Source organism: Epinephelus moara, chromosome 20, assembly GCF_006386435.1.
Source record: "Epinephelus moara isolate mb chromosome 20, YSFRI_EMoa_1.0, whole genome shotgun sequence".
Lineage (NCBI taxonomy): Eukaryota > Metazoa > Chordata > Actinopteri > Perciformes > Serranidae > Epinephelus > Epinephelus moara.
This window is the reverse complement of record NC_065525.1, coordinates 13,097,407-13,122,870: the sequence shown is the minus strand read 5'-3', so window position 1 is coordinate 13,122,870 and position 25,464 is coordinate 13,097,407. Positions and strand designations below refer to the sequence as shown.

The window sequence follows — 25,464 nt, the reverse complement described above, 5'->3', positions numbered from 1 at the left end:
AAAATGTGTTTTAACTGAAAAGGGCGGGGTTTCCTGTCCAAAGAAAAGTCAATGCTGTATGCAGTATTTGAAATATTTTACTCTATAGAAGGCAGCACATGTTTGACACACATTTATGATAGTTCACAGCAGATATGATACTCAGAGTTTATCATCTTGGTTGGCACAGTACAATCACTCGGGTCAGAGAGACTTTGACTGCATGTCAGCAAGGACAAAGAGTCTGGGTTTAAACTCTGCACTTGGAACTGTTCAAGTCTGTCGAAACTGAAAGAGGAAATAACAAATAAACAGTAAAGTAAACATCAGATTTACACCATCAAACAAACAAAAAAGTCCCCTCATTTGTGCCTGTGTGAATCCATATGTGTATGCACCTGGTTCAAACTAAACCTGGGCACAAACATCTGTATAGAACTATTAAAATGTACTGTAAAGGACATGGGAAGTGAAGAGAAAGCATTATATGGCAGGTTATTTAATTTTAGGTTAAGCATGAATGATCAAGCACTAATTCAAACCATTTAAAAAAAAACAGCCCGTCTTTACTATTAAGCTGTTTCTGATGCAGTCAGTTAGAGGGCAACAAAATCAACTTAAAATTAGTTTATTTGTTTAAATTTTATGGAAAAATTAGCTTGAAAGCTCTTTCTTGACGTCAGAAACAGTGGATTGTCAAAGTAAGAACAGGTGCTTTCACCTACATCTTATGTTGGACATCAGCGGATAAAGCTTCGTCACATGACCTAAAGCCTGAGACTTTGGATAGGACAACTGAGCAAACATGAGATGCAGGTGAAAGCACCGGAAAAAGTTAGTAATAAGTCCTTAAGGCAAGTTTAGTTTTTGAGAAGTCTTTTTGTTTAAACAGGAACTCCATTTTGTTTGGGTTTGTTTGTTTTAACCTAGACCCTTTTTTTTCTCCATGTTCTTGTGTCTAAGTGACTCATGGGAACAATGACATTGGTCCAATATGGAAAGACAGTGCTGCAGCTACCAGTGGTGAAACAAGTTACAAAGTAACCCCTCGAGGCAGGGACGCCTTGTTAATTTACATACATTTAAAGTATTACTATGAGAGTCTTACAACATTGTGGAAAGGACAATTCATTTTTCTGTGTGCTTTGCCTGTTCTGGTCTGTTTTGCATCCAAGTCTCGCTTCAGGAGAAGTCTCGTTCTGACATCTCATGAGAGGTGACTTGTTGCAGGAAAAAAACGGTGGAAACATGAATGAGAGTTGGAGAGAGGAGTGTGTGAGTGTATCTTACAGATTATCAGTGTCATGACTGAGTATTGTAATATGAAAAAGTGCAATATTTCAAGGTGAGACTCGGACACCAAACAGACTGGAACAAGCAAAGGCTACGGAAAACCATTTAATCTCTCTTTAGCGTCCCTCTGTAATGATGTCACACACTCTTAATAACAATCTGAGCCTGTTAGTGATAAAAAACACTAACTCTTTTAATAGACGTCAGCTGGCGAGATGCACCTACCCTGACGTTGGCTATATTGTAGCCTGTTTCGCTGCTGCTGGCTGCAGCAATCTCGCTCAATACTGGACGAATTCAAAAATCGTTGTTCTCACAAGTTACTCAGACACAAAAACATGGAAAAATAGGGTGCAGGTTGGAAAAATACCGGAGTTCCACTTTAATATTTGAGTCTTTTTTTATGCTAAACAAATCACATGACTCTATTTCCTGGAGCTTTCAACTGTATCTCCGCTCCTCCAGTCTTCATCAACGAGTAAAGGCGACTCCTTTCATTCATTAACAGCGTGAGATGTGATAAAAGCTCCTGAAAAATCTGGTAAGTGGACTTTGAGTTGAGGTGTTTTTGTCTAAAACCATTTAATCTTTTAGTTTGACCTTTGAGTGGCTTCAGTGTGACTAAAATAAACATCTATGCTTCCCAGGTGTGGTTCCAGTCCTTCGGCACACAACTCATGTAATATGAATGACACAAAAAACAAAGCCCTCAGACCATCAGGGACATGTAGCTTGGCTGCATGCAAAAAAAATCCCAAAAGATCAACAAAAGGATCACTAGAAATCAAAAGACAAAAAAATGTAGCAAGTTGTTTTGGTTTTGAACATTTACCAAACACTGAAACATGTGACCTGTTGCACTGAGGAAGATACAAAAACAGCATGTGCTTAGCCCAACAACATTAGAGTCAAAGGAGTTCAGAAATCTCTTTCACAACATTAATAAAAAGATCTGACTTTGATTAATATCTCTGGAAAGTGGCACAGTATAGTATATCCCTGGTTTTAGATTTAAACATAAGCGTGTCCTTTATCAGAATAATGCAGATTTAGTAGGTAAAATCTGGGGTTCTTTAAAAGCTGGGACCAATAAAAAAGTCACTGTATTTAGGCTTACTCAACAGTAAACAACCTGACATTAACGTAAGTTATATAATTACAGCTATAAAATTAATTTAAAATTAGTTTAATCCTGCAGTTGTTTTACAAAATGTCAAATACTTTCTTCTTGAGCAATGTGGCATGTACAGAGGAGTAATTTGGCAGTCAATGTTCAGAGAGACAGGCGAGATGAGTAAGTCCGTGTCTGTCCTTCATATGGCTCTGCGTGTGTGTGTATGGGGGTGTGTGTGTACGCAAAGCCATCAGCCTCAGTTTCTGCCAGCGTCAGGGGGAGAACAGCACAGTCTTGATGTAAGCCACAGTCGTGAAGTTCAACAACATGTTCACATGTTCGTTCCCCGGAAGCTCTTGTAACTTCACAGGCTGTTTTTGCTTTCCCACCCACCGACCGCACTGGATGGCGCTATTTATGTTCACCGTCCCATCACCTTCACCGTACACCACCGTGGGCTCCACGTCGGGGAACTTGTCAGAGTACTGGAAGGCCTGTGACGTCGGGACGCCGCTGCCGTACAGGCAGTGGACGGCCACGCCGGGGGGAGTGAGGTCAGCCACCAGCGGTTCCGTGTCCTGCCGCATCAGCCAGCCGTCCTCAAAACCAATGTCTGTGTAGAAACGCTTGTAGTCCAGCACAGTGTAGTTGGCGGTGGGCGTCTGCACCAAGACCTGTTGGTGGATGGGGAAAATGTTGTTACTTCTACCAAATGCTAAAAGGAGCTGAGTGTGACATTCAGAGCATTTCCAAAGTTCAGAGTCTGGGGCGGGATTGTCTCCACATGGTTCTCAACATGGAAGTGGCTGAGCCAGTGGCTAGCAGCTAACAGTGCTAACTCAATAAACAGAGCTAACAATGGCAACAATGCTAGCAGAGTTAACACTGTTAACTTGGGGGGAAACCAGAGGGTGGGAACTACGCTTCTGTGACAATATCGTACCATTATCAGTAGTAACTGCCAAATGAGCACAGGCTAACATACAAGAAGTGCTTTTGTCTACTTGTGCAAAAATCATTCTTCTTTTAGCTCTATTTTTGTTTCCACCAAATCTTGAGGGAAATATCTTTCCATTTAGATGCTAAATGCTGCACTTTTTAAATCGGCTTGATGCTAACTTTGTCAGTGTGCTGTTTGATGGGTTTATCAGAGCTTTTCTACTGGAATAAAGTTGCCTGCTGCAGCTTGTAAGAAGGTTGATGAGTTAAGATTGTTCTCTGAAAAACTAAAAAAAAAATAGCTACAAGATGCTAAAACACTTCCTAGAGCTAAGGGGAGCTACCAGAGATTGTATAATAAAAATGGACAACAAGATAGCTCCTTAAAAGTGAAGCCAAAACATCTCAAACGCCCCCTGGTGGCTGGCTGCAATATATAGGCCACCTCCTCCATGTTAATGGATGGGACACAGGCCAAAACCAAAGTACACGTCAAATAAATCTTTCCCAAAGATGGTTTCTGTCATTTTAGTTAGTTCTTACCACGCTACTGTGTGTTTTTAAATTGTTAGTTTTTCTGATAAGTTTGGTTAATTAGTTATTTGATGTTATACAAAGGGGGTTTGACATCACGATCGACAGTCGATGTGCTTGCAATTGGTCCGATGAGTACATGGGCTGGAACTTAATACTGCAAAAATCACTATCGTGCAAATTCTGACGCCAAATGATATCACCAGCACAAGATGGCAGCAGCCATAATGGGATATTTTGGCTTCATTTTTGTACAGTGGGAGTAATCAGAAACTCCTTTTTTATGTACAGTCTATGGGAGCTACAGTGTTACAGGGCTCTGTGGGTTATTACTACTAATTAATACTGTAAAAAAAACAGAAGAAGAAGTAATCCATACAGTTTCAAGTTGATATCTTGTTTTGGAAATTTCCACTGACAACAGATACTGAACCCTTTTGAAGCCGGGGGAGGTGGACAAAAGACAGAACAGAGGAAGACGGAAACTAAATGTGACAAAGAAAGACGGAGAAAATTTAAGCCTCCCTGGTGGGAAAGAAAACGATGAACGCCTGTCCACCACACACAGACCTGATCTTTGGGCCAAGAGTGGGCGTAGGGGAGCAGCCAGGAGGTGGAGACAGCAGTGCGTTGTTGGGAGCGAATCTTCAACGGGCTTATCACAGGGATGCGGTTATTGTCACCTGTAGGCAGAGAAAAGAAACCAGTGACAGAGAAGTAAAACTGAGCAGAGTATTTTCAGCCACAGACCCAAAATCAACAAGGTGAGTTTCATTGTGTGACTTCTTTAAAACAAAAAACACTACTCATGTCCTGAGAGACATACTACTGTTGTAAAGTTTGGAATCTCCGGCCACAAGAGCGAGAAAGTCTTCTTCGCAAACAGACATTATTTTGTATGAAGAGTTTGTTTTGTACGTGGAACACATAACATTGTACAATGGTTCAACCAGACAACTGGAAGGACAGAATGATAATCTAAGGTTTGCTAATCTAGTTTTAGGTTAGCACTATTGGGAGTGGATCAGGGAATATCAGCTGAGCATACTGTCGACTGACAAATCAGTTTAAACCTCTTCATTCCAACCACTAGGTAGACTGCAGAGGGCCAAAAGAAAAATAGGCTCCAAAATATTTAGAGCTCAATTGCACCGTTGTTGTTCAATAATGATCGAGGCTCATTTATGCTTCTCTGGACTGGAGTTTGAATCCTTTAATTCCTCTTCTTCTGGGGCCAAAACGATTTCAAATGTAAAGACTAACATTTGCTGTCTGAATTATACTGTTTTATCTCAGTTAAAATGGCCAATATTTAAGGATAGAACAAAAATATTGATGTAAGTGGTGACTCAAAACTTTTGAATGCCAATGCAACTGAAACAAATGACACACAAATATAAAGTATAATGTATTGCCAAGTATTGTTTAAACACCCTCTCCAGTAAAAGTCAAGTGTTCACCTTTTTAAACTTGTCTATATGGTGTTTTTATATGCCACATGTCATATCATAAGCAAACTAAGTAGTCAACACCATGGCTGAACATTTTCTCCTCGGACCTGCAGTGTCTCAAGAATACAGAGTCAGACGTCCAAGGTTTGTTATGTCACAAACCTAGGGAACCAATAGCAACAACTTTGGGCTTTCCATAATGCTACAGTGAAATGTGGGGAACCCAGGTGTTGCTACGTGTCATATTTTGCAAGTTCAGTTGCAATTTCACTTCACTTTGTCAGAGATGGTGATCGCGGACAAGGTTTAGCTAACATTAGCAGCACTATTAGCGGTTTGATAAGTAGACAAGCTAAAGACTCATGTTATCTATTACTGTCTACAGGCAGAAGTTGAAGTGATGAGCAGGTACGCTCCAGCTGCAGACAAGCGTCTGAGGGGTGGGGCTAATTTGCGTATTCATAACTTCAGGAATACTAAATGGAGGCAAAGGCTTAGAGCTGCATTTTAAGGTATGAAGGGATGTCATGTGTAATCTTGATGACTGCAGATGTGTTTCTAAGGGTTTAATTAGTTCCTAAAGAGGATCTTTAATCCTTTGTGTGTCAGTTACAGGTCAAGTGGGGCAGGGAAACATTTACCAACATACAGGATCTGATGTAACTGTCCTTTATGCAATTTGGCCTGAGCAGTTATGAAGTAATGCAACAGTGGAACAAAGAGTGATGAGAACAACTGCTGCACATTATTGGGGTTATTCCACAGGCCTTTCCCATCATATCATTTCAAACTGCACTCAACGATCACATCTTAAGATTTGAGGGACTTCACTGCCCAGTAAGGATGTAACATGACACCATTAAACTAAATTTTTAATGGCGAAAAGCAATTGAGGTTAGAGAGGCATCTTTGTCCCAGTTAACTAGCATTAGCAAGTTGGTCTCAGGGGACCATTCACCCGTAGCTGCTCAGAAATAACTATTAGATTTGGCATTTCAGTTTTGTTTCCGAGCACTGACCGCTTCAGACAACAGCAGATATTTATTTGGACAAATGAAACATATCTATGATGTCTTAAGAGGATGGAACATTTGTCTCTTGATTAAGTCACAAGCCAGTCCTACCACCTCAAGAGTGATGCCTAAATTATAGGTTGCCATCAAAAAGCAAGCATTAGGTTTATCTTTTATTGTTAGACCAACGCGCCTCAGCTTGTAGCCTTCATCTGGGTCATCCATAGAGGCCACAAGCTGAAACATGTTGGTCTAACAATAAAGTTTTTCTGTATACTGCAGTTTTACCTCTTCAGACTTTTCCCTTCTTCATGCACCTTAGAAGCAGGTGAAATTGTGCTGGAAATTCCTTATCTGATTCAACGTTATCTCTTTGTTTTTCTTTTTGTAATATCATAGTTCTTATCATGCGGTCTTCTTTACTCTTTTCATTCTGGACTTCTCTAGACAGCTACAACAAAACATAATACAGGCTTTGACCCCGAACATATACACGCTAAAACTGTTTCCATAATACAGCTTCCATCTCTTACCAGAGGTGACCACGCGGAGGGTCTTGGCCACCCCTGCCCATGGCGGTCCCAGAGCGATGAAAGCTTTGATGTATCTGTCTTTCCAGGCCTGTGGCTGCTGGTTGAGGAAGTACAAGGTGTACATGTTGCCCATGCTGTGAGCAATGAGCACCACGGGCCCGCCAGCCTTCTCCGCCATCTCTTCAATCATGTCCTGCAGCCTCTGGAAATACTCTTTATTCTCATCTGAGAGAGGACAAAAGAACAACGGAGAAAATTAGTAAACAAACTTCCCCCACTGGCCCAGCTGTGAGTTTCCCTGCAATTCCATTATTAGGTTGGGGCAACTCCAAGATAATACGGTCTGATTGCTTCCTGGTTTGAAGAGATGAGCTCTCAAGCGAGTGCACCAGCTGAAATATGTGGTCTGATGGGGAAAATTTCCCACACCTACTCATGCTATGTGTCCCTTTTTATTCTGACTTTCCTCTTTCAAAATAAACAAACATGTTAATGCCTACTCTGGTTTTGTGTTGTGTGGATTACACACAGCACAATGGATTACTTCTACAAGATATTTTTTATTTAAAAAGTTTAGAGTTATGGTTCAGGAAGTTCTGCTGACGGACCATAACTCTTTCTGTGTGTCCCATGTCGTAAATGTTCCAACTGCTTTGACAAACAAAGCACAGACAGGCTCTCCAAACACCAGCTATTATGTTTTGTGTACTTATATTTCAGTCCTCGTGAAGAGCAGATACACAAGTGCTACGTAAATCATGAAAACCATAAGAATGAAAAGGTGTATTTTGGGTTTTATAGGTCATCATTGATCAGTTAGGATAACAGCTCAGGGGATGAATGTAAGTGTATGTGTATGGTTGCTTACTGGGAGCTTTCCTCCAATCATAGGGAGCTCCTCTGACATCATCATCTCTGGTGTAGCCCCACTCCACCAGCGCCTGCACTATAGTGAAGAAGTACATGCCTAGGAAACACACACACACACACACACACACACACACATGCAAGCAAACAAAAAAAATAAAGCATCATACATTTCAGTCTCATACCCAGAGAGAAAACTAACAATGTCATTCTTGTTCATCTGTATTTGTGAGGATGGATTTACGCCCTGAGAGTGAGGACATTTGGACCAGTTTTCACTTCTCTAACGAACTGTTTGGTTTGGTGCCTTTAGCTCACCCACACTGCGTTTGCTGGGGTCCAGATACTCCAGTGAATACGTCTGTCCGAACCCTGGGACGCGGATGTCCACGCCCGGAGGGGACGTGGTGCTGTGTGTGGTGCTGTTGTAGATCAGCCTGCGCACGCAAGCACACATGCACACACACAAACACACAGACACACACACACACACACACACACACACACAAGGAGAATTTGATCAGTGTCAGTTCTGTGTCTGCAGTAAACCACACACACACACACACACACACACACACAAGAAAGAAACACTTCCCATTTTGTTAGTTTTGTGTGAGATCAACTTCCCTAACTCTAAAACTCGTGCGAGAGGACATCTAGGTTTGGCAGAAGCAAACATTAACAGAAGATATTTTCAAACTAAAATGAAATTCAGATTTTTCAAAGGCTGTAAATCTATCTAGCGATGCTAAATAATCGCTCTAACTGTTTTTGGAAGTGCAAATTCTAATTAACATTATTTTAGTTTAACTTATGATTGTTAAAACTCTGAGTCCTGCCCTCATTTACCTGAATTATTTAAGTTATCTGACTAAAGCTGTCAATCAGTGACTCAGATACTAACACCTGTGCTGTGTCCATTTAGCCTGACTCAGCTTAACATGTACAAACCTGTAGCATGACTCATGTCACACACACAGAGGCTCTGTCATTCAAGTAGTCTAGGTTCGGATTATTTCATGAATTTGGGTTTGGGAGGAGGAGGAGAAAAGATGCTGAAGCCGCAATTTGTGTCAAAATCTGTCCTCCTACACGGAATTATAACTCGGTCAAGTCACACAGACATGATACATATGTTTAAAGATTCTACACTTCCAAGAGATCCACTGATCATCGTGAATATACGTACATCCACTTCCCACAATGACAGAGAAAAGACGCTCTTTACAACTGTGGAACTTGCCTAAGAATCATATCACGTTTATCAGTTTTCTTCAGTATCAAAGTAATCCAGTGACAGCTGTCTGACTCCAAGGCAACATTTAACTTCCTGTTTACATTCCCCAAAGCCCCCAAATTATGAGAACTGCAATTTCAAAACGTAGAGCATGATTCTCCTGCAAAAAAACAAAACAAAACAAGAATAATACTGCTGTACAGAGGCAAAAGACCTTCACTGTATTTTTGGAATAATAAGGACCTTCTCTGTCAGGTGGACAAATGTCCTGTGTCCTCTGTTGTTTATAAGTTCTGGAGAAAACAGGACAAAATCCCATAACTCCACTCAACGTTCTCTGACTTTGTTTTGTTGTGCTTAGAATGAAGTTATGATGCTTTCCATCTGTGATGGGAAGTCGGTATTTCCGAGTTCCCTGTTGGAAATTTCAACTTGGAATGTTCCCTGAAGCGGGATTTCCTACTTTGAAAACTGGAGAAGGTTCACCAACCCTGACCTCGAAATCCAATATGGCTGCTCTGTGCATCAACAGCAGTAAAAGCCACAGTAACATACTGTTTATTAGCACTTATGTCTTATTTGTGTCTCATTACAACAGTCGTACACACAGTTCTGACCAACCTGTGGACATGCTGCTACAGTGTTATGTGTATATGTATGCATTGTTATCAACTGGTATTGGTTTTCCCAACTTGTTAAACTGCAATGCAATCAACTCTGTAGTGATGTCATTCCCAGCTCCGACCTTCGACTTACAAGGTAAATGGAACGGAGCATTACTGTTACAGTCTTAATCATATTATATTACGTGGTTAGTTTCTTGATATACCACTAGATTCTATCTACGTCACTGTTATTATCATACAGTATATTGTTTACTGTAATCAACAACAAAGTGAGAGATCAAATGGAAGTTGATGCCCTTATTAATCTGCATACAGTGCAAAGGCAGAGTACCTTAAGTTTGTAATAGGGGTCAAAAGTCAAGCATTTTTATGTTACTAAATATTTTTAAAAAGCAAAGAATTGCCAAAGTTCCAATATTATGCCTACAATTCATTTAACTGGACACCAAAACAATGCTGAAGTATATTTTCTCTGTTCTACACTCTGGTGAGTTGAAGTCTTTTGCCTTTGTAAAGCAGAATAGGAGTCACAGAATCCATTAACACATGATGGATCCATTCATTAGTGGATTTCGGTTGACAAATCCAACATGTACATGTACAAAATAAGCAATCTTTACATAGTAAGTTGCTGAATAACCTACACTACTGAGGCTGAGAGTTTGCTGACTTAATCACTGTCCTCTATTTGCATTTACCATTATCCTGTGAATGCCACTTGTGTTCATAGTGGCCACTGTTCAGCTGAAGTCACATGAGCTGGCTTTACGCCCAAACATAAGCGAAAGATGGCTCCTGAGCTTTTGGTTAACTGTCTTGTTTATAACCACAGTATCATGACAGTGAGGCACATGAGTGTAATCATATGATCAGCCAGTTATACCAGTTATCTGCATTTCACAATAAAAGCACGTCATTAGTCAAGATAACGTAGTCCAAGATTATCAAATGAGTCCTATAACTGCAGTTTAAGAGGCTGTCAGTTTAGAGTTACACAGATGAGAAGTAACAGAAGCATTTTATCTGGCTGATATCACATTAGCCTGGATAAGTAAAAGCACTTCCTAAGCACAGGGACCACAACAATAACTCAACATTAATGCAAAATGTCTTTTTAATTCCATCACGACAGTTCTTATTGGAGCTCACATATCTCATGTCAAAATGAATAAAAAAATGACAAAATAATATAAATATCTATTTCCTTGTTCCAATAAAACACCAACAATCATATGACACGAGAAGCTGAATGGCTAAAACACAGGCTGACTCAATACCTGACCTCGAAGGGTTTTTCAGTTGATGCTGATGGAGACATCTATTCTATCTCACCCTCGTGTGTCCTTTCATACCATGTTGACTAACAAAGGGTTCAAAGGTTAGTTTATCCAATGTAGGTTGATAACGGTCAACATAAAGTCGACCAGGTCAACGACCCCGTCTACCTACACCCGTCATCCTATCAACAGCACCTCCAGGAATCTGTAGTTTGGAATTTGTACTACAGCATGTTTTCACTAACGTACCCTGCAAAAACAGCAAGGTTTGTTTAACATATTTGCACACCTATACCACAGAAAAATATAACACTGATCACCACATATTAACAGCTAATTTTAAAACGTAATTTTCATGATCTCTTCAGATAAAATAAGATAGGGGTAAAAGCTGAAAGAAACGACAACATCAGATTTCCCTGCTGCTCTGATGTCATTAAATGAGAAAGAGGTGACAAAAACGAGAACATCTTGTGCATTTTGCTGAGGTGGATGAATTTGTCACTAACAAACAGTATTTTTTAGACTTGCACCGATTAATCGGCAGTGCTCGGAATCGGGCCGGTTTTCACGTGATCGGCCGTGACCTGTGACCGGCTGGTCAGTCTAAAATATGCCGATTTAAAACGCCGGTTAAATTTCTGCCCGCCGCATGATTGACATCGTGAAGGAGAGAAGGAAAAAGCTGTTAATTGTCCGTGTTAAACTTACTGCTGCACTGTGCCGCTTGAAACTGACAAGGCGCGTGTCCGCATGCTGTAAAGTGGTTTGAAAAAAATGAAATCGGTCCAAACACTCTGCAAATCGGAAATTGGGATCGGCCCAAAAAATTTTAATCGGTGCAAGTCTATTTATTGTTTTATCGTTGTCTGAACGTGAACAGAAAGACCCAGGTCATACCTTATGTTGTCTATCCAGCAGTCTATGGCCACAGGGACCAGCAGCTCCAGGTTGAGCCACAGAGTGAAGAAGGTGTCCGTCTTTTTGTAGCAGATGTAATGGACCACACTGGGTTTATCCAGCTTCGCCTCCAACTGGTTTCCTAAATCCCCTGGAACTGCAATGAAGCCACAGTAGCAATGAGTTGCATATCAGCTTCATCACTGTCACAGCAAGACTGTCCTAAATGACTGATGACTAGGGCTGGGCGATATGACCAAAATCTCATATCCCGATATAGGTCATTTCATATCCCGATAACGATACCTATCCCGATATAGCACATTTTAATCCAATGAATAAAAAGTTGCATAACAGCCCAAAGCAATATGGTTGTCACGTTACCAGATTTTTGAAGTTTGATACATTCTAGTACAAAAATTTTTTATCCTATACTAGTGGTGTAAGAAAATATCGATACGTTGAAATATTGCGATATTTCGTTTTGCAATACTATATCGATTCTCAAAAGTACTATATCGATATTTAATCAGTAGTTTTAATGCAAACACTTCTGGCAGTGGTTATTTTGTGTGTTGTATTTAACCCTCCAACCGCTAGTTCTGACAGTATGAAAATACATTGTTTACACAGATTATATACCTATAATAGCATGGAGTGTTCTTTATACCATGTTCTGTTTTGTTTATTTAGATTGGTACCTTCGTAAGTGTAAAATTAACGGAGACTGTATTGTTTTACACACAAATCAAAAACGTGTCCAAATATCGATACTTTTGACAGCCTTAAAACAATGTATGTTCATGTGCGAGGCAATTTCTCATGATGGATGTCATACAGTAAATGCATACAATTTAAAAAAACTTCAAAAAAGACTGACCCCTAGTGGAAATTTTTAACATCACTGACTTGTTTTAAGGGCCTGTGAAACTAATTATACCTTTTAGCCTCATCAATGTTTGTTCAACTGTAAAGATTGCCCAACATGTTTAGACAGAATTTTGTAAAGATGTGTCTAAATGCCAAAAAAAAGAAAATGAAAAAGGAAAAGGGTATCATTTGTCTGATGTGTAGGGAAATAAATGGTAGATAACCTGAGGTAATATTTCTTGAAATCACATAGTCAGCACTGTCAAAATGAAAACTGACTCAACAATATTTTGTCTAAGTGTTATTTTTTTCAGAAATGTTTTCATTTGAGCTTTTCTTTTGATAAAACAGCACCAAATCTCAGAATGAGCCAGCATGTTTATCCACTACTATGGCTCCATGTTTGCAGTAACAGTCACAGCTTAGAAAATGTGTTGCTTCGGATTGTATTCTCTGACAGTGAGTTCTGAATTAGTGAATGGTCTGTCTGCTAGTTTTGCATTCTCTCGCACTTACAAATTAGATGAACAGGCCCTTCTGGTTGCCTCACTGTCCGTTTAACACACAATTACAGAAACTAAACACAGGCTTTCGTCTAGAACTGTCATGTTGTACTGTTTGTGGTTCTTTGGAGGGATCAGTTTGAGTGTCAATAGTCATTTAAAGGTTTGTGCAATGGCTGTTTGCTCCTACTGTACTATTAATAAAATAAATCACAGGACAGTAGCATCTAACTGAAGATAGATGGAAAGTAAGGAAACATGTTTTCCTAATGCCACATTTATGTGTGTTTTATAACACCAATCCATTGTCTTACATGACTAAGTGATATACAAATAGTCATTCTGAGGGAGATAAGTCACCTTTACCTTCACAATTATTACTATTATTGGTATAAACACATACATACTACGTGCATGGACACATTGGCCATTAAACCACAAGCACAAATAAAACAGCAAGGGATCACTGTAGGTCAAATAGCTACACAGGCTCTTATCACACGTATGTATGTAGGCAGACAGAGGCTGTGGTTGTAACTTAGCCAAACACAGATAAGATTCCTCTGAACCCAAGACCCTTTCAATAACTGAGTGGAGGGGGAGGACATGTACATGACAGGGGCTGTAAACCTGGGTTATGATTTGAAATAAACATAAAAGTGACACACATTATTGTAGGATTAAACAGAGTCTAGAAAGGTCTAGGCATGCAGACCTCCCTCAGTCTCCTGAGGAGCTGATAGGCTGCAGTGCTGAGAGTCATGTTGTGTTCCAGCTCAGTCATATGACCAGAGTCCAGCTCGGACTGTAAACAATCAACCGTAAGCTGCCCTCACTGAGCACAAGAACACAATGTACAGGATGTATAAGGACAACACGGTTTAAATGTTTACCAATCTCACAAATGCATACCAACACTGGTGTGGTATTACGTTCTTTTTCTGCTAATCATCGGCGATAACCGAGCTCTTTTCCCTTAAAATACACAGCCAAACTCCGTTCGCGAATATATCAACGTAAGACGCCTTCCTTAAAAGCGAAATTAAATCCCCAACAAACGATGACTTCACACATTTTCGGGATCGACGGGAACCTATTTTCGATACAGCACAAACGTAATACTCAAAACTGCTCTTCTTCAAATAAAATGCGACATATAACCGGGCTTTCTTCGATGAGTCGTTGGGTATTTTACTGGAGGAAGATAATGGGACCAACAGGCCAAACATTAACAAAAGTTTAAATTTACACGACGTATAAATTAAATTACATAAATATTTGCTAGCCGAATTGAAGACTGCCAAACAGTAATTTTAAAGGTGTTGAAATAAACTTTAAGCTTCATAAAACATTTGACAGAAGCAAGGAAGAGCTTAAATTGATGTTATTTTGAATGGAGTTTGGCCTATCTTGAATATCGCCCTCCGTAGCTAGCAGCTGAGGATGGCAGTGAGTTGCGCAATTGTTTAGTTTAGCAACAGACAGTGAGCTGAACAAGACTGGAAACACTGAAGACAACACTTACTGAGGACCACGGGAGGTTTCGTTAGCTGACAAGGCTTGTCGCCGGGACATTTCTCCAACGGTCTCCCGCTGCTCCGAGCCGACAACAGCAACAATAACAAACCGACTTGGAGCAGCGAAGAGAGGGCGGTTATCCGGTGCCAAGCCGCCATGGCTCCTGATGTCTCATAGCCAAGAGCTCATGATGGTCGCCTCCTCGGTGTGCAGCTCTGCAGGGGTGGTGGTTTGATATTAAGAGCCTTCAGACAAGATCTATCACAATGTGCCCGATCAGGGAAGAAGAAGGTGGTGATCACGAGGTCCTCATGACAGAGCAATTCACCCGGCAACGCAACTCCAGCAGCAATCAAGTCAAAAGTCATCGACCGCAGATGTAGTCCGACGGACAGGAGAGATAAAGTTAAACATTTGTACTGGATCTGAACTAATGATTTGGCACACGTGACTTTTGTGAAATTAGATTCTTTATTATAAGTGGAAACAACCACAGTTGGCATGTATTCAAAACAGTGTACATTCACATCATTACTTTAATATCTGTGTATAAGCTACTATAAGTATGAGCCTGAGGAAAAAAACTGATCTTATCATAATTTTACACATATAAGTCTGTCTAAACATATATAAATCCTAAGGAATATTACAGTCACATCATACACAATAAAAACAGGCTATTGGTGAGGTCACTATAACCTATAATAATCTTTAATCTAATTATTAGTCACACTCTAGCTACCCATATAAAATGACAAATATATCATTGTGTGTGTGTGTGTGTGTGTGTGTATGTGTGTGTGTGTGTGCACACATAATACTGATGTGATGAGTCATTAATCACCCATCAAAAGTAAACAAAGCAGGTTTGTCTATTTTTGTACAGATCTATGTAACAGGAGTTCCAGTTGCCTGAATAGACTGTACACAGACTACAACATTAAATGAACCATCCTAAAAATCCCTAATACTACGTTTGTAATTATTGTAAGTCGATCACCAGCAAACATAAGGAAGACAACAAACTACACAGCTTGGATATAGACATATACAGATTAGGGTCAAACCTGTGGAGCTAGAACAGTGACGGTAAGCTTTGGCACTGATAATTAAATATGTCACTGAAAAAGGAAATGATGGCACTGAGAAAAGTTCCACTGAAACAAAAAACACAGGCATCAAAATGGTTTTATATTTCGATTTGTTTTACATTCTGACATGGGTTTTCAGCTACAATTCATTCAGGGTTAGATTACTTGCAGGTCCAGATTGGTTTGGAAGTGCCGCACTTATTTGGGTTTGGCGGGGTGTTGATAAAGGTTGGACTTATGTGGAATGTGTTTCTTGCTTGACACTTGTACAGACTCAAAAGTCAGCAATATACAAATCCAGCACTCCATGTGTTTTTGTTTTTTAAACTCTTAAATGCTGCTGTCTGCTATATGGGTTCAAATCGGATGTCAATCTCTTTGGGTGTCTCTGATTTGCCCTCCAGGATTTGCTGGATTAGGTTGAGCACCCTCTCGTGGAACACTATGTCCAGGTGGGCCAGCCCTCGGAACTCTGTGACATGGACGGGCTTGTCCTGCTGTCCCACCCAGCGTTTGCAAAGACTCATGCTGAAGCTGTCCACTGTGTCATCCCCGTCGGCGTAAACAAAGTCCACTGGGTCTGAGTTGGGAAACTCCTCGTCGTAAATGTATGTCACGGGAGTTGGAAGCCCCACACCATACATGCACCACACCTCCACACCAGGTGGGTGGAGATCACTAGTAAGATTCTTGGTGTCCTCCCACATGTGCCTGGAACCAACAAGAGGATAATGTGATTGTAAAATAATACAAGGATGACATGGTTGTCCATAGTGAGATAATCAGGAATGAATACACTTAAAATTGAGGTGGATAATGATACATGTTTTGGCTCATCATGGCTGTGTAGTAACATTAAAGCTGTTAGTTACCAGCCATCCTCATAATCGATGTCTGTGAAGAGGCGCTGGTAGTCCTGGTGGGTGTAGTTAACAGTTGGTGTGGAGATGAAGACGTGGTCCTTTGGCCAGACATCCTCAGACGGCAGCATCCAGGGATTAGTTGTTGTCATCCTCTGCTCCTCGCGGATCTTGATGGTGGAAATCATCTGGATGCCGTCGTTTTCACCTGCAGTGAACAGCAAGTCAAAAATATGGGAGGGTTTTAAATCACAGTTACAGGTGCAATATGAGAAGCGAGAATTTACAGGTTCGCAGAGATGGATTATTTCAAAAATGAAATAATTCGATATTTTAATGTTTCACAAAGTAGCACTGCCTGTATTGTATTGTATTTTCGGTACGTAGTCATTACCTGATGTCAGGACTCTAAGTGGTTTAACAGCACCCCCCCATGGAGCTGCCAGAGAAATGAAGCCTCTGATGTACTTGTCCTTCCATGCCTGAGGCTGGTGGTTGAGGAAGTAGAGGACGTAGTGGCTGCCCATGCTGTGTCCCAGCAGGTAGACAGGCTCCTGGTACTGGTCGTACATCTCCTCAGTCAGGTCCCGCAGCCTTACGAAATAGTCTTCATTCTCATCTGCGGGAGGGAAACAAAACAATGAGCTAAAACGGGCTAAAAAACTAAGAAGAGTTGAGTTAGGTTGATAGTACAATAACATCACAATAACTTCAGGGCTCTAAATATATATTATATTTTTCTAAATTACACGCACAAAAAATATTTTTACATGCACCAAATTGTTTTTTACTGCAGCGTATTTGTTCTTCCTTATCCACACTTCTTCACAGCTGCATCTGACCAAAATTACAGTAACATACAGCGAAACGACTTCAAATGTCATATGGTCATTGGAACATTTTAAGCAGCTTCTCAGCAAACCTAATACAGAAATCTTTTTTGAAATCATATTAGGCCTTCTTTGGTGACTTATTTTCTTCTATTTTGTATGAATATTTATTCATATGATGAATAAATAAATATTACAAACTAAATATTGACCTCTACACTTCAATTACCAACTTCCCATGATTACATCAGCTTTCAGCACTACAGCACTAAAATCCCATATGAGGAGGTGTATCCATTGTAGTGATACATTTAAATATTAAGTTTCACTGGTCACTGGGTCACATTACATGGAAGTTATTAATAAAACTACCATTATTTTCTATTAAAATACTTATGCAAAATAACTACACATAACTACACATTAATAATGAACGTAAGTGTGCTACATGAGACCAATTAAGTATAATCAAGTCATCATGAAGGCATTGAAAACACATTGGCACTGTATTATTTAAACAATAGGCTAATACACTGATGATGCATAAATCATGCCCCAGCAGTTAAAAGGAGGGGCTGGGAGGTTTCCACCACCATGGAGCCAGTTTCATTTCAGTTCCTGCACTTAATTTCGAACCATTCCGAGCATTTTGACCCAAAATAAATTGGTTTCAGAACCAAAAAGTTGGTTCTCTGATGGAACCATACAATAGAGGGTTTTGTTTTGACCTAAGGACGAAGTGAAAAGCTTAGGTTAGGTTAGGCTATACAAATTACCGCCACAAAAAGTCTGTAAAGTCATGTTCAGCATGATGGCGCTCTGTAGTCTAATTTAGCCACTTGTTAGCACCTTTTTTAAGACACACAAAGGCTTCAAAATTCACGGGTGGGTGATTTACTGACATTTTTTAAGTCGGAGTGAATGTCCGTCGAGTATCCAACTCAAAACTAACTTCACCGTGGCGCTGCGGCCCTGGTGGGCTTGACTGCAGTATTTTATGGCGCTGCTCTTGCGCTCCACTCCATGTACTGTCAGTGTCCTCTTTTTGGTCTGTCATGTTGGCAGTTATAAATTTGTTTTCACTGCCTCAGACAACATATGTGAGGCACGCATAGACCGTGACATGGGAGCATGAGAAAAGTGTCGATTGGTGAGTCTTACTGTCAATCCATGAGTCTGCAGCTGTACCAAGTTAGCTCTGAATGTAGAGCTGGAAATTACATTTACAGCTCAAATTATATGTGCTCTATTGTGCATATGCACGTGGTTTATCAAGCCCTTAACTTAATAAAGTTATAATACAGTATGTCAATGTTGTGTTTACAGCTTGTTCTGCTGCCCCCTGTTGGCCAAAAAATCTACTGATGCAGCTTTAATATCAATAATATCAATCAGTGAGTTTTAATCAGTTCTGTATGAAAGAGGCCTTTAATTGTCTGATGTATTTTTGTTCTCTCATCTAATGTTTTCACTGAATTCTGTAGTTCCACCCATTTAGGGAAAGTGAGCCCAAATACAAACTACATAGGACATTATCACTTTAACAATACAAGCTGAGTTGGTCTGCAGGCTCCTTTTCCCTTACTGACGTACTTTTATTCTTCCACGCCAACACATGCTAGATGTACTGTACAAAGCTCGTCCAACCAACCAGTTACAGTCAGAGTGTGTGTGTGTGAGGGTGCATGTGTAGATTTGCTCCTTACTAGGAGCATATCTCCAATCATACGGCGCTCCTCGGACTGTCTCATTGCGGATGTATCCCATGTTGACCAAATGTTGCACCATGGTGTAAAAATAACCTGCAAAAAACAACAGCAGACTCAATCAATACCAGATGTCTCAATCAACTTTACTTGGTAGAAAGTGGCTGAGCTACAAGTGCATGCAAGATATTTTTTAATTAAGACATCATGTAGGAATTAAGCACTGATCTATACAACAAATTTCTCGGTGTCATTGCTTTCATTAAATATTTTAACATTTCTGTATCATTCGACAAAGAAAAGCATGAAAAGGTTGCAGGATCCTCAAACCCCCAATCCACCAGTTCAGATGTATTTTTCTCACCAGCCAGTTTGTTATTGTCAAGAAACTCAATGGGATATGTCTGCCCAAAACCTGGCACCCGCACCTGCACCCCTGGTGAGTTGGATGATAGCCGAGTCGTCCTGTTGTAAACAAGTCTGGGACACGCAAATGTTATGTCAGTCTAGTCGGGCAAAAACACAAATGTGACTCTAATCATTTCTGAAAGGGAACAAAAATATTGTGTTTGTGTCATATGTAACACAGGAGAAGGCAGGTCAGTCAGTGTTACCTAATGTTATCAATCCAGCAGTCTACACCTATAGGCATGAACATGTTGAGGTCAATCCACAGGGGGAACCAGTGTTCGGTTTTCTTGTAGCACAACCAGTGGACCAGTGTCGGCTTGTCTATTTTAGCTTCCAGACGGTTCCCCAAGTTCCCTGGCACTAGACACACATACAGATCACATTAGTGAATCACATGGCAAGGTTAGCACTGAAAGGTTCAGTATACTGTCAACCTGTTGTCATTCCCAGGTCGTCAAAAACTGACACTTTCTCACACACCTCAGCGTATAACACTGACACTGTGGGCACCCTTTGGCGTCTCTTTGAGACTGACTGTGCTTTACTACAATATAAACCCATCCACTGATATGTAAAGCCAATAGTCAGTGCTGTTTTAATGTAAGGTTATGCAAATTACATCTCTCTGTCATGCACTTACTTTACTCGTGATGCATCAGCAAAATGTTACATACATATTTTAACACAAAACATGATGTTTTTTCTAAATATAAGTCGTTGCCTAAACCCAACTGTGACCATCTGACAACTTTAACCACATGTTACGAGTTTCACCCGGGAGACAGCTGTGCATCACATACAGATGTTAAAAGCTGCGGTTCTTAAAGGTGTGAAAGAGTGCCTTCAGTGTCGACATCACCCGAGAGGGGCATGAGAAAGCATCGGTATTTGATGACCTGGGATGCAGGGGACACTAAATATAACCTGGAAATTACACTTTAATTCTAATCAATAACATTTTCACATAAAGTAGTGCAGAAAAATGAATCAAAGCAGAAAATGAAGTGTTTGATGCTCACAGTTTCCTGGGGGAGGACTCCAAACCCCCCCTTTCATATGTGTGAGCCCCCAAAATTGAAACGAAACCTACGCCCTTGCCTGGGAGCATCTGTATTTTAAAACCTGGGATGAGAACACCTTGATACTGTAGGGCAGTGGTTCTCGACTTGGGAGTGGCAATGGATCTCAAGATTAATCTGGGGTGTCACAAGATGTTTATTGAAATAGGAAAAGAAGACATTGTTTTGCTACATTAATTCAAATACATTTTTGGACTCTAGAATGTGTGTTCTTTTGTGAAATATTGCAGATGTATTCCTCTTCAGGCCTCTAACAAGTCTTCGAAGGAAACTGAAAAGTTTAAAGGGGAAAATCACTCTTTGGTAAACACATGCAAGCTGTGACAAGGGTCACAAGTCGACTCTGCCTCATTTTTAGGAGTCACTAGCTCACTTGTAATTGAATGGTCTTATTTGCACCTTACACTGTATAAGAGAGAAACAATTGGGAGGGACTACAATTTAAACTCAACTCTGGGTCTCAAAAAGGTTTGGGACAGCTCCGCAGGTAGGATATATAAATGAATGACATACAATCTGATCTTTGTTCCCTTTGGAACACTCCATGACATAACTGTGTGTGTTTTTAGTTGTAGTTAGTTTTATTTTAAAGCTCCCTCTTCATGTGTCATGTCTTAGTTTTACTTCCTGCCTTTGTGATTGATTGCCCCAGGCTGATTTCACCTGTCTCTCATTAGCCTTGCTGTCACCTGTCTCTCTTGTATTACGTCTGTGTTTTCCCTGATTTATTGACTGTGTCTGCATGCACAAAATATTCAGAATCTTGCCATTACTCCTAAAAACACATCATTCCCACTAAGCTGCTTATGTGGTCAGTGGAAAGGAATATTAAATTAATATTCCTGTATACATGCAGGTGCTTAATCCAACTAATGTACACTAACATGTTTTTTATCATTTCAAATTATGGACAAAAGGGACAGCTGTTACTTGTGCTGGGATTTTTTCAAAGTTTTTCACCTCTGGCAGTCTTTTGATATTTGGGCATATACAAAAACTTGATGATGTCCAAGTCTTTCATGTCGTTTAAAACAGGTGTGTTTCTCCTTCTGACCAGAAATGTGGGCTTTTCTTTTGGGCATGTATCTCCACCCCAGCCTTGCATACTGATGGCTAGTGTATTTGTGTAAAATATATCAGAGCTGACCGTAAGAAGGCAAGATGCTGCGTGTGGCAAACTGAGCTAAAAAAGGTAGAGCAGGCGCCCCATGTACAAGGCTGTTGCTGCAGCGGCCCGGGTTCGACTCCAGCCTGTGGCCCTTTGCTGCATGTCACTCTCTCTCTCTCTCTCTCTCTCTCTCTCTCTCTCTCTCTCCCCTTTCACACTTGTCTGTCCTATACATTAAAGGCTTAAAAGCCCCAAAAAATATCTTAAAAAAAACAAAAACCCAACTGAGATGCAAATGCACTGTACACAACTTTACAGTTAAAACCAACAATAATACCAGCATATCCCATATGTAATTTTAAATCTAAGTCTTATTTCGGAATATCCACACATAATATGGTTTCATTAAATTAAAAATATTGTCATATTCTGAATAATAGTGGAATATTAGTGTGCATGCGAACATACCCAGTGTCAGATTGTCTGCATTCCTGGCTTATGTCCCTTGTCTGGATTTCCTCTCTGTGTTCATTATGTCATTCTGGTTTGTTCTCAATTTAGTCTTCATGTTTTTTTCATTTGTACTTTAATGTTACCTCAGCATGCTCCCTTTAGTTTTTGTTGCCTGTCTTTTGTCTTTTAGAATCAGCGTTATGTTACTGAAGCTCGCCTTCTGTTCCTTCAACCTACCTGTTTTGAACTGTGAAATGCAACAAACTATATCTAAAGATGCAGGCCAATATTCACCATGACACCTGCACTGTACATTTTTTTCACAGTATCTTGCAGAATGCGTGACATTACTGTACAGTGGATTAAAAAAAATGTGCATAGTAAAATGTTTGTGCTGACTAAGCAGTGGGCTTTCTCTGTGTTTCGTCAGATATTTATTTGCAAGTGATTTCCCAACTGTTCAAAATGTGGAAACCCTCAGCTCAGAGCTCCTCTGCAGCTGCATGGATCCCAGTTTGGACAATGACCTTTTGACTGCAAACAAAGAGTCATAAGCAGTGGGAAGTGAAAATGTCCTGCAGCGTAATCTTAAAACGGACAACAGAATCTGATTCCTGGTAATGGCAGCGTACACAAAAACCTACTGTCTTGAATAACAAATTAGTTTAATCTGTGACTAATGTGATACTTTGCACACAGAGTCAGTGTCAAACATACTGAGTTGCATGATAACAGCAAAGAGGGACGCATACAATTCTGCTTGAAACTTCCTATAACACCTAATACACTATGTGTATAAGGTGAAGAAGATGTTTTTACTGCACTACATCACAATCAAGGGGCTATAATACATTCTTTTACTGTCTTTTGATGTCACAGACAAAGTGCTATTTGGTGACAATTTAATATTATGTAGTCATTTTACAGCTTAATAACACTAACAGATTTTCCTGTATTATGAGAGTTGCTCACACACTTATACAACTATGTGTCGCACCTTTTTCATGCTGATGTCCTTACAGTCACGGTGACACTACAGCAATATCTATCCACTTACCAGAAGCAGAAAACATTCAAGATTCATCTGTTCGCAACACATTGGAATCAAATACAGACAGAAAACCATATGGTACCTCATCAAGAAGAGTTCGGCTGAACGGGATCGTTTTCTGTCATTTTCATTTACCTGAGAAAACTGTCCTGAGCCTGACTGAAGAGTTAGCAGAAGTACTGAGTCCTGCTACATCACAGTAAGAGGTGTTGGGGAACTCTTCTCTAAATCTTTACAGTAACTATTGTGTAACTGCTACATTTTCTGCCAGAGTGATGGGAACTGAGCAGTTTGACGCAGTTGCTTCAGCTGTTTTGGAGTTAGAAAAAACGTCTTAATTTACCCGACTTCATAACTAATTAGTCCTTGTTACTCTACTACGGACAGTTTTGTGCAAAAGATGAATTTAGAAGTCTATCTGAAGTTTGATCTAAGCCATAGTCAAAGTTTATCTGTGTAAAGTACCCAAAATCCAACGTCTTCCAAACATCTCATATCAACGTCATCTTGACTTAGAATATTGACTTTTAGTAGTAACCCAACGTCTGCAAAATATAACGTTAACATTCACACAACGTGAAATTCTAACATCGTTGGACATTTAAAATATCATCAACGTGATTTTTATTCCAAACAAGATTTAACGTCTGTCCGTCGTAAGAGTGCAACGTCTTTCTGACATCATATAGACGTCTGGTGCCAGCTTACTTTACAGAAACATTGCTCTTATCTAATGAGGCTTTAAGCATCATCGTGACAAAGTTGTAAAGAAACCCTTCCCTATGGCTCCTAAAAGTGTAATGTCTGAGAGGAAGAAAAGGTCAGAGGGACATAAATTATGTGTCTTGACCAAAAGTTGGTTAAGAGCCAAATTCATGGCCTTTACAAAGCCATACAGAGTGAAACCCCTGCAGCTGAAGTATAGAGAGCTGGTAATGAGCATGACAGCTGGATCACGTTTTGGCCCTTTGTGTCTAAAAAGCCTGAGTATGAGCGAGATAAGAAGGACACAAACAGTTAAATAGGCAGGGTCAAATGTACAGAGTACAGTTTACAAGACATCAATATACACACAGTCAGATAGATAGATAGATAGATAGATGGAAAATTAAGCTGCTTGGCCTTTATTAACCCCTTGTTTCTCCTACCATCAGGTTTGTAATACCTTAATACCTTATTTAGGTATATCCAACAAGTATGTACAGAGCCAAAATTAAGGATTTATACTTGACACGACCTCAAGATGAGAAAATAAAGCAAGGTCAACATTAAGTTCCTCAGTATGTCAGTTAGAACTGCAATTTAGTGGTGATTTTTCAATTAAATTAGCACAAATCACATGACATACACTTTGCATGGATCTAAAAGGACCCCTGTTGCCTGCTTTTCCCACTAGGTAATCAAGCTGTGGTCCTAAAAGACAGATTTTTACATTCTGGATATCCAAAACTGCACAGGTAGTCTAAGACTAAATTAACCATAACACCTCCGAGGCTTACCTATAATGAGTGGTGGAGTGCTGTTGCTTGGTACTCTGGCTTTGGCGTTGGGCGGGAAGACAATGTTGATGATCCAGAAAGCTGAGGAGTGCTGCAGCCCCAGCAGAACTACAACCAGCAGCACCGAGCAGAGGTGTCCTGCGGATCCCATGGTTCTCTCAGACAGCTGTGGTGCTGCACAGGGCTTTGTCTCGGTGTGTGTGTGTGTGTGTGTGTGTGTGTGTGTGTGCTGCTGGAGGGAGAAACCGTTACATTACCTGGACAACTGTAAAACTATCAAACTACCCTGAGGCACCGTGTTTACTCTAAAGATGATTAATCAAAGTGCAATAAGCCCACGCGCGCCGCACACACGGATGGAAGCCTCAGACAGGCAGGCACGGGGACAGATGAAACGTGTAGGCTACAGTTTACCCGTTGCCCTATTGATTCGTCCCAATCACACGTATTTATTTACACAACAGAATGTAAATGATTGACAAAGAGCTTTGACCGGAGAGCATCACTGTGGCCCAAACATGTCTCTAGAAAACCAAGTTGAATTTAAGAAGCTTATATTTTTCTCTTGAATTAATATCCAGCAGTTAGGAGTGTCTTTCGCTAACGTTTCGCTTTAAATGAACGCTGAAGACATACCGTACAGTTTAAGTTTATTAAAACAGACTTTAAATTCTGTAGTAAAACATTTACATGAGATAACTTACTTCAGAGGCAGAGCTCCC

General features: G+C 40.2%; 2 protein-coding genes across 2 annotated transcripts; both read right to left on the bottom strand.

The window, feature by feature from the left end:
- Positions 1 to 61: 61 nt before the first annotated feature.
- Positions 62 to 14,975, bottom strand: pla2g15 (phospholipase A2, group XV). The gene is made up of 7 exons (XM_050072158.1): positions 14,662 to 14,975; positions 11,764 to 11,920; positions 8,042 to 8,160; positions 7,725 to 7,823; positions 6,857 to 7,081; positions 4,430 to 4,542; positions 62 to 3,060 (listed from the first exon to the last, which is right to left on the bottom strand). The coding sequence occupies exons 1-7, from the start codon at positions 14,810 to 14,812 to the stop codon at positions 2,659 to 2,661; spliced, it is 1,266 nt and encodes a 421-aa protein (XP_049928115.1). The 5' UTR covers positions 14,813 to 14,975; the 3' UTR covers positions 62 to 2,658.
- A 755-nt stretch (positions 14,976 to 15,730) lies between these two features.
- Positions 15,731 to 25,152, bottom strand: lcat (lecithin-cholesterol acyltransferase). The gene is made up of 7 exons (XM_050072157.1): positions 24,743 to 25,152; positions 19,756 to 19,912; positions 19,506 to 19,621; positions 19,142 to 19,237; positions 17,000 to 17,224; positions 16,618 to 16,813; positions 15,731 to 16,456 (listed from the first exon to the last, which is right to left on the bottom strand). The coding sequence occupies exons 1-7, from the start codon at positions 24,891 to 24,893 to the stop codon at positions 16,093 to 16,095; spliced, it is 1,305 nt and encodes a 434-aa protein (XP_049928114.1). The 5' UTR covers positions 24,894 to 25,152; the 3' UTR covers positions 15,731 to 16,092.
- Between the last annotated feature and the right edge of the window lie 312 nt (positions 25,153 to 25,464).